Source organism: Mus caroli, chromosome 14 (genome assembly GCF_900094665.2).
Source record: "Mus caroli chromosome 14, CAROLI_EIJ_v1.1, whole genome shotgun sequence".
Classification (NCBI taxonomy): Eukaryota; Metazoa; Chordata; class Mammalia; order Rodentia; family Muridae; genus Mus; species Mus caroli.
The window spans coordinates 50756359-50766018 of NC_034583.1; the positions used below are offsets into that span (position 1 = coordinate 50756359).

A 9660-nucleotide genomic window follows, 5' to 3' on the forward strand; every position below is an offset into this window, starting at 1 on the left:
CTGGCTGGGCTCCTGCACTCTAAGACTTACCTAGAGAGCCCAGCAAGCAGTCTTTCCCTCAGACCTATAATGATGAGAGGAAATAGCATATATAAACTAGCTAGCCAGTACCCAGAGAGTGTGGCCTAACTGTTGCTCAAGTGGAGACCAGTTCGTAATATACAAAGAATCTGTGTAAAGGTCTATAGTGGCCTATAGTGTCAGCTCCTCCAGAAGCTGGCAAGGATCATTAGTTCAAGACCTGCCTAGGCTATACAGTGGTTTCAGGGGGAGTCCCAAAAAGCAAAAGAGAGCTGGGCTATGACTCTGTGGTTGAGTGCTTAACTATAGTGTGTGAGGCCCTAGGATTAACCCCTGATGAGAGATAGAGATAGAGAGAGAAAGAGAGGAGGGGGACAGAATACAGATCATGTGTAAAAACTTCAAGCTCATTTTTCTTTAAGGTGGAAGGCTGCATGAGCATTATTCGCAGTCATTATGTCTGAGTGGAGGAGTTTAGAGGATTGATTTTGTATTTATTGTGGTACACAAGTGCCCCGCCCTCACAAGAGTTCAATGTACGTGTTTTTTCACACATCATTTCCCTGCTTTCTCACCTGTGTCACATGCCAGAGTAATCAGAGCAGTGTTGCAAGTGGCTCTGGGAACCTCAACTTCCAGCCTGCTGACTGGCCTCTGTCACGCTATCTGGTCAGCCATGGCATGGCACCTCCCTTGTAGAGCTTGGCCATTCTTTCTTTAACCGAGGCAAGCTAGCTCTAGTCTCTGAGATTGCCAGTTGGTGGTCATGGTGTGTGTGTGTGTGTGTGTGTGTGTGTAAGAATAGTTCCTTTATTTACACGTCTATGGTATAAAGTCCATGGACTTGTATATGGGCAACTCCATGTCACATGTGCAAAGTATTGTAGCAGAGAACAAAGCTGGAGCAAGCCCTGTGTGCCTCACCAGCTCAACTCCTTTTTGCTAAAAAGAATTTAGATGAAGTCAGTGAAGATGTATGCAAGATTTAATTTTCATCTTCAAAAAGCATTCAGATTTAAAATGGAAAACAAAATATTTTGTTTCCTGCATTAAAAATATTTGAATGTAGCTACTGCCTTTTTCTCTGTGCTTGCAAACTCCATATATTTCTGAGCCCTGTTAAACTGAGGGACGCAGGCACTAAGACAGCAGTTCAAAAGGCTACAGGCTGTTTTCATGTGTTTACCACAGCATATTCTGTACACATCAGTCAGCAGTGAGCGTCCACCGTGAAGTCTCCTCCCACCCAGCCAGTAAGTCCTCAGACTGTCAGGGTCAGTGTGAAAGTCTAATGAACAACTGCCTTCCGTACAGAGGGCTCGGAGCCATGAACAACAACAAAAGAAAACCCAAGGGAAATGATCAAGCTTGCAAACAGCCTCAACATTTCGCTAGGTTTCAGTACAGGGTGTGGGCTTTGGAGTTCATCCAGCATGCCTGCCTGAAAACTCCACTAGGCTTCTGAAGGGAGCTTGGTTTGCCTAGTGTACCTAGTCTTTCTTCTGAGTTATTTATGTATTTACCACAAAAAGCCAGGCAATTTGTAATTAGAACTTTAGCAGCTCTCTTAGAAACAAACACCAACCAGAAAAGGCGATTGCTACCATATTCACAGGTATTCTGTGAGCAGCAAGCATTTGTGTAACAGTGTAAACAAGCCTGGGGTACCTTTTTTGTAAGTAACTATTTTAGTTTATTGTAACAAAAGCCATGTCTATGAAACTTCACACATTGACCATTTTAAGAGCAGAGCTCTGTGTTCAGTGTTGTCACCCAGGGATTATGTCAGTACATCCCTGCACCCCAGAAGGAAACCCTCTGCCCTAAGCACTCTCTCCAGTCCCTTCCCATGAGCACCTGGCAGCCACCATCTGCTTTTCACTCTAGGGATCTACTTGTTTGTATAAACGCAGTCAAATCCATGGTGTAGCTGGGTCAGCACCTTGCTCCTTGTAATGGCCATGGCAGACTTTGTGTCATGGACATCCGTTGGTCAGTTAGTGGGTATTTGGGCTGTTATCACTACTGGTCACTACTCCTGCTGTGGACACCTGTTTATTTGAACAAACCTTTGCCCTATGTTGGGGCAGGATTTTTTGTCACTCACTACTTTACCTACCAAGGAGATGCCGGCCTTTTCTACAGCCACTGCACCGCTGTGTGTTCCAGCTTGGTGTGTCTCCTTGTGCTCAGCGCACTTACTTTCTGTTTTACGTTTTATGATCTGCATTGCCCTAAGAGTAATGTGTGTGAGTGTGTAGGTTAGTGATCACTTTTATTCCTGTTTGAAGAAAGTACTGCTCAAGTCCTTTGCACCCTGGATAACTGGGCTTTGTTGTTCAGTTATGAGAGTTCTTTATATAGTCTAGATCTGAGATCAGTCAGATTCATGACTTACAGACACTGTCTCCCACCCTTCTAACACCGCCTTTTATAGAGACGCATTAGCCATTAGTGAAGCTCAGCTGACAGCTTTTCTTACTGGTATTTTAGGCAAGGTTATGAATTTATCCTTGGTAGTTTTCGCTAGATGTCTTAGTAGCTCTTCTATTTTGGCCTTTGGTTCATTTTTAATGATTTTTGTATAGGGTGTGAGGTGAGGACTCAGCTTCATTCTATTGTATATACAGTTCTAGTTGTCTCTTGGATGCTTTTTATCTAGGAATTTAATTTTATCAAATTATAAAATAATTGAGATGACTACATGGTTTTCCTGCATTCACTCACTGTGACATTAGCTTCCTAGGGCTATCAGGTTACCACAGAGGGCTAGAAAGAACAAAAGTGTATTCTCTCCCAGAGCAGCAAACCAGAAGACCAAGGGAAAGGCATCAGCAGACTTGGTTCTTTTAGAAGGCCTCAGGGAGAATCTTTCAGTCCTGTCTCTTAACTTTTGGTGATCACCAGCAGTCTTCCCTAAGAGACATATCACTCCATTCCCTCACTGCATTCGACACTCCTCTGCATGCCTGTATACCTCCATATCTGACGTTCCATGTTACCTGTCTTAGATTGAGGCCCTCTAACCCAGTATGACTTCATCTTTGCCTGCTGTATTTGAAAAACCCATGTTTCCATAGAAAGTGACACCCTTGGGTGCTAAGGGTTAGGATGTCAATGCGTCTGTGTGGGGAAAACAGTACATCTGGCAATTCGCTGATTGTCTGATGTGGAATTAAGTCCCAGTTGGTTATTATGTGGTGTGGCTTACTTTGCTGATGTTTTCTTAAGAAGTTGACCTTTCATTCATAAGGGATATCATGCTTTGAGAGCTCTTTCATTGTTTAATCTGGCTTTGGTGTCAAGGTATTACTGGCCTCAGAATAGGCTAGGAACAATTCTTTGAAGAAATTGAGAAATACTAGTGTTCATTTTTCTTTAAATGTTAGGTAGAAATTTTCTAACAAAAGTCAGCTGGCCTGGGCTTCTCTTTATTAGGGGTATAGACAAGTATCTTTCCATGGGCTGGAGTCAGCCCGGGTGAAAAGCAGACAGAGTTGAGGGCCAGCCTTGCTCTCTCACCTGCTGTGGGTGCAGCCGCCTGTGCAGCATGGAGGTGGGCCTAGTACATAGCAGTGCTCCACTCTAGGCTGCCTTTTCGTAATCCAATTCTCACCAAGGTGCTTCATCTCAAGAGCCTGCTTCTGGCTTTAGTCATTCTCCATGGGAACTCCTCTGTCTCTGCTCCTTTTCCTTATTGCTGCTTTTCCTAGTTTCGTAATGTGTGAGGTTAGCTTGCTGATTGGAGCTCTTTCCTCTGAATGTGGCTTTGTCTGCCTGAGTGCCATTTCTTAGATTTCATTTGTGCTCTTCTCCAGCTGTTCACTAGTCACCCTGTGTTCTACTTGTTCCAGTGGCTATTAGGAGCATAAGGTGCAGTGTAGCCAGGAGGTCAAGGCCAGACTCTTGTCGCCTTATGGTTATGGACCTGCTGGGTGGGCGTCTAGGGACCTTCTTTCTGGCCTCTGTGGGCCCCTGGCCTTCCTGGGGTGGAGTTATTGTGGGTAGCCGTGCTAAAGACTGTTCCTTTGTGAGTATTCTCAGGGGAGGCTCTGCTGCTTAGGCCCTGCTGAGGGTTCAGACTCCCCAAGGAAGACTGGTTATGGAGAAAACAGAAGCATCAAGGATTAACATATCATATTCCTATCATTTGTGAATCATTTCAGAAATGCATTGGTCAAATGTTTACCTCTGTTCTAGGTGTTTGTGGCCAGCCCCCACAAAACGCAGCCTATCGTGGAGATTCTGTTAAAAAATCAGCCCAAACTCATTGAGTTTCTGAGCAGCTTTCAGAAAGAAAGGACAGACGACGAGCAGTTTGCTGATGAGAAGAACTACCTGATTAAACAGATTCGAGACTTGAAGAAAGCAGCCCCGTGAAGATGGTCCTGCCCCGACAGCCATTTGTCTCCCTTGCCCAGTGTGTACAGTGTTGTTTTAAAGTCTCCGTTCTTAGGAAGGCTTTGGAGGTCCTGTCTTTCTCAATTGATTGTTCAAGGTAGATGAAATATAAACATTTGAGTGGAAGAAAAAAATCAACCTAGAATAATATATTCATTTTAATCAAGCCTGTGATTGCTTATGGAATCAACCATTATATTAAACATTGATCAAAAGCAGTGTAAGTTCAGAGCTGCACCCTGGGTCACCCAGGACATCAAGTCAGGGAACACAAGTGTCTCTTGAAACAGACGATGGGAGGAGACCCATCTGGTTTTGTTCGTTTAGACAGCCTTTTTCAGACACTGAAGAGATGGGAGACAGGACGGCATTGTCTGCTCAGTGTGCACTTTCCTTCTCTGCCTGCTGCCTCCTAGGTAGTAGGTGGGAACAGTGCCCAGCTCCCAGCACCGTTTCTTCTTCCTTGTAGCCCTTGTCTGACCCATGACCCATTCCAACTTCTGAGGGCTAGTGTGGAAGCAGCTGAGGGCCGAGTGAGATCAATAGAGGTTACAGGGACAGAGACCCATGGGCTGTGACTCTCAGAGGAGAAGTGCAAAAAGGTGGCTGTAATCAGCACTGCTCTGTTGGCTCTGTTGGCTCTGTTCTACAGGGTCAATGAGTGTGAGGATATTTCACTAATAGCTGTTGCTATGGAAAGAATGCTTCCTGATACTTCCATATACTTGAGAGGTGGAATCACAGTAGGTACAAACCATGGGGCTAGATGGCCATGTTATCCTTCCATCAGTAGAGGGGAAAGTGAGTCATGCATAACAAATGTCTCAGACAACCAGAGGTTCTCTCTGGTTCAGTTTGTTCTGTAATAACCTGTCATTCCATAGCCGTCTATCAGTGTCTTCAATGAGAAGCTAAAAAATCTAAAATTGTTGGTTCCAAGTACTCTCTTTCATGCTAGAATAACTAAGGTGTTCATTTGTGTCCCCTTAACAGGGACAGGAAGAAAAATTATTTTTTTAAAGGCCATGGTTTGTTTTTAGACTTCAGACCTCTAAAATGGACTTTTAAAGAGACATTTCCCAGGCACTGAAGCTACAATTGCTTGTCAGCTCTTCATGCCCTGAATTCCCATGGCACTGGACTGCTGTCTTCCTTGCCTTTGGGCACATATGTCTCCATCCAGAGACAGGAAAGGAAGTGTGTCCTCCAGTATAAATGCTTTTAGTGGGTTTCCCACCCAGCAAATTCCCTGGCAAGGCACCTTGCTTCTTGACTGGGGTTCAAGTGTTTTACTTCCATGTACCCCCGCCACTGTCCTGTATTCTTCAGTCACAGAAGTCAGATTTTTTTATAATATTTCCTGATAGTATGGAGCCCCTTAGACCTTGACCTTTCTAGATTTGCTTATTTGATTAAAAGAGATGAAAAAACAAAACCTTTAAATGTGTTTCCATAGCATCATGGGACACAGGCAAGGCCATGTTTTAATTTTATTTCAGTTAAAAACACTTCTTTTCTCTGGGTTTGAATTGGCTCTTTGCCAGCATCCTTTTATCCTAGCTGTGTACTTTCTGGACAGAAAGCTACAGAGTCTGAGATGCAGTGACTGAGGTAGCCGGGGTGCTGCTACGAGTTTCTAAGTTAGTCACTTAGACGGGGCACATGGGGCTCACCACCACGGTGTGTTTACACAGAGATCACTGTAAGTACTGTGAGACTTGAATGTGGAAAGGTCATAGTTAATAAGAAGCACAGTTTAAAGACCAAATAAAAAGTACCACATACTCTTGGTCTCATTCCTCTTCCTTTACTTGTGCAGCTGAGTTCTTGTCCTGAAATAGGAAAGGCCACAGGCAAGGCCACACAGAGACCCCAGTGCACTGCAGCAGGAGGCCCTGTCCATATCCCAGGATCAAGCACCTGCCAGCAGGCACTAAGTCCCACTGTTGCTGCCTCTTCGGTTAGGAGGCATTCCCATAAACATAGACATGGGGGTTATAAGAAGAATGCCCCAGATCTAGGGTGGGACACACCAGGTTGACAGTCTGTCTTCTGTCCTGTGCATTCTCAGGGCTGTGGCCTGAGAAAGGCCATGGCGTTGGGAGCTCTGTGATGTTGTACTGAGACCTGGGAGGCTCCCAGTGGCAGGGCCTGGAGTGTGGCCAGTAGGGATCACTGACATCACAGTGTTCTTGGATGAGGATGAGGCTCCTGGCTAAAGCCAGGCATCTGCCCAAAGCTAGGGCTGTTCTTAGAGAAAAGGCTGGGAAGCCACACACACCCCTTGTAAATGTTCCTGACGCCCTGCCTCAGACATTTCTCATCCTGATGTGCCTCTGGGGAAAGATGTGTGAGCATCTCCAAGTCTCCATCACTAGCTGTGCCGCAGGCTGCTGTGACCCTTGCACATTAGACACAACTGCCAAGACCACAGCAGCACCTGGAATGATTATAACATGAAGAGAAGTCAGACCCACCACAGCTGTTTAGTTTGTATTCACCATGCCAAATAATGGGTTTCCTTGTGACATCCTTGTGCATGTGTCATCATGCACTGATTATATCCGTGACCCTCACCTTCCATCCCCACCCCCTCCTGCAGATCCCCTTCCACCTCCCTAATACTCTCCGCCCTGAGCTGTTTCAGTAGGAAGAACGCTTCACTTACAGAACACGCTAGTTTATAGTATTTGAGGCAGTTAGCATTTTACTTGTTTAGTTTTCTGCTTACCTGCATGTGTGGTGCGAAAAACCACCACCTTCTCACTGACATCCCTTCAGGAAGATTTCGGATATTGAAATGAGAATTCACCACTGGATAAAGATCTGAAGCATTCGAGACCTTGGAAGTCTAGATTTGGTCCGACTGTGTCCTCTGAACCAGGAGTATGGTTTGGTTTTGAAGTTATGAGAGTGTGTGTTGTGGTTGGCACGATTAAAGCGCAGCAGAGTTGTGCCTGCCTATGCTAGGCCATGCAGGCACAGCCTTACCTCCCATGGCAGGGAACAGCATTGAGCCTCAGAAAGGGTGAGGGGGCCTGCTCCTGATCATTCAACTGGCAGTAAAGCCAAAAATGCTGAGTCTTGGAAGACAGGCTATCCTCACAAGGGTGTGCTCCAGCTTCTAGGCAGGTCCCTCATCCCCACATGGCCCAAGAAAAGAGGAGAACTCAGATCTGGGTGTACTGGGACAACTCTCAGCTACTCACAGCCATGCATCTAGGCCTCTCCCAGACCTGCACACATGCAACACTGTCAGCTAGTCAGGTCAGGCACAGCTCCTCGTCCAAAGGCTTGACAAAATGGGCTGACGTTTAGAGAAGTGGCATCCCCAGGCTATGTCTGCACCTACAGCCATGACTAACTAGAGGCTGAAGCAGGGAGATCACTTGAGCTCATGAACTCCAGAGCAGCCTGGGCAGCACAGAAGACCGATCTGAAAAAGGGAGTGTGGGAGCAGGGCTGTAACTAAGTTGATAGTGCATTCACCTAACAAGCATGAAACCATGCGCTCAACCACCGCATAAACCCGGCGGCGTGGCTCATGCCTGTAACCTTGGCATTCAGAAGGTGGAGCAGATAGATCAGAAAGTCATCATTCTCAACTACATAGCAAGTTCAAGACCAGTCTGGGAGGCACCAGTCCCTGTCAAGCAAACAAAACCAGCAAGAAGACAACAAAAAGACAGAGGAGCTGACCGCAGACCAGGGTCTCACTATGTCCCCAGCCTGCCCCTCTTGACCCAGGACTCAGAGGAAGGACAAAGAACTAACTAACTGCAGACTTGTTTCTGTGAGGAAAGAAAGCCTCTGCCCTTTCTCCAGGCACAGTGTGACATTCACATGGCCATGCCCTGCCCTTCCTGGATGAATGAGACTCTGTCTTGCCTTGGGTGTGGGAGGAAAGAAAAGGGCACACCCACAGTTGGCTGGCCTGCCTCTGGCAGCTTCAGCTGTGACTTTCACCTTGACCAGAGCACTGCAGCTTTACCCAGCTGTCAGCTTACTGCGCCCATCTGAATCCAGGTGGAACTGTGGCCAGCAGCCAGGGAATGTAGATGAGAGAGCTGGGGCAAGAAGAGGGACAGCACCTGAAATCTCCATATGGGAAAGGCTCCAACTCTAGCCAGATGCTGTCCCTCTTCTAGCAAGGCCCTGAGAAAAGGTGTCCTCTCTGGGGGCCTACCAACCTCAGAAGGCAAGTCTGCCAAGTTTGCCATAAAATGAGACGTCCTTGGGGTCCAGGCTGGAGAGGTGCTGGAGTAACTGAGGCTTCGTCTGCCCTCTAGACAGTGGGGGATGTGGGAACAAAGGAGGCAAGAGACCTAGAGCCCAGAGAAGCCTGAGTCCAGCTGGGAGTGTCTCTACTTGTCCCTTGCCAGGTGGCTCACCAATCTGGGCATGCTCCTGGGTCAGGCCATTTTCATCTCTCTGACTGTAAGGAGGGGAGGGGACATTCTTGGCATCCAGGTACATTTGCTCTGTCCTGAATTGAGTGGGTTAAGTGTCTTAGTGCCACTCCTCACTGGGCACAAAGAGGTCAGTCACCTTTTGCCCTGAGGGGTCTGTTTGGCTCTGGGGTCCTGTCCACACAGCCATGCTCAGGGACAATCAGTCCTAACCCTTCAGGCTGGTGCTGGACACCTCCCTCCTGCTCAGGTTGCTCGAAATCTCATTTAGAAGAAACTGCCCACATGGAAGAAAAAAGATCTGCCTTGGAAGAAACAGACAAGGATGGACGAGTTCACAAGACAGTTGGCGCCACCTCTGCATCGCCACATTTTTTGCATGTTTTCAGTGGCCTTGCTCCTCTGAGTCTTCAAGTCAGATCCTTTAGCTGGTAACTGGATCTGTCCTTGCTGAGACTGAATCCACAAGCAACCGCTTTCATCTGCCCTCTCATGACCTCAGCTTATCCGGGCTGGGAGAGACATCTCCACAGCCCCCCCCCCCCCACCTGCCTGGACTGCAGGCTCTCCCTTCAGCCTGTTCCTGCCAGTTATTGAGTTTAGGAGCATGCACGTCTCCTGCTCTGCTATCCTGCAGGCTCACCCCTTAAACATTCATCATTTCAGTGTTTGCCTTGGCCAGACACAGGTTCCCTGCCCCCAACCTATGAAGGATTAAACTCTGACTCATCTTAAAGCAATGTTTACAGCCAGCTCAGGAGCACCGAATCAATAGTGATCGAGGGGACCTGAATAGGACAGGACCCTTTCAAGTTGCAAGGGATGAAAA

The 9660-nt window shown here is 47.0% G+C and overlaps 1 protein-coding gene across 2 annotated transcripts in view; it reads left to right on the forward strand.

The window, feature by feature from the left end:
* Positions 1 to 6213, forward strand: part of Cab39l (calcium binding protein 39 like) — a 90133-nt gene extending 83920 nt beyond the window's left edge. For both annotated transcript variants that reach the window (XM_021181258.2, XM_029468718.1), the window contains one exon: positions 4222 to 6213. In XM_021181258.2, the coding sequence (XP_021036917.1) occupies positions 4222 to 4401 (180 nt within the window). In that variant the 3' untranslated portion in view covers positions 4402 to 6213. The remainder of the gene's footprint in view (positions 1 to 4221) is intronic.
* The last annotated feature ends 3447 nt before the right edge of the window (positions 6214 to 9660 follow it).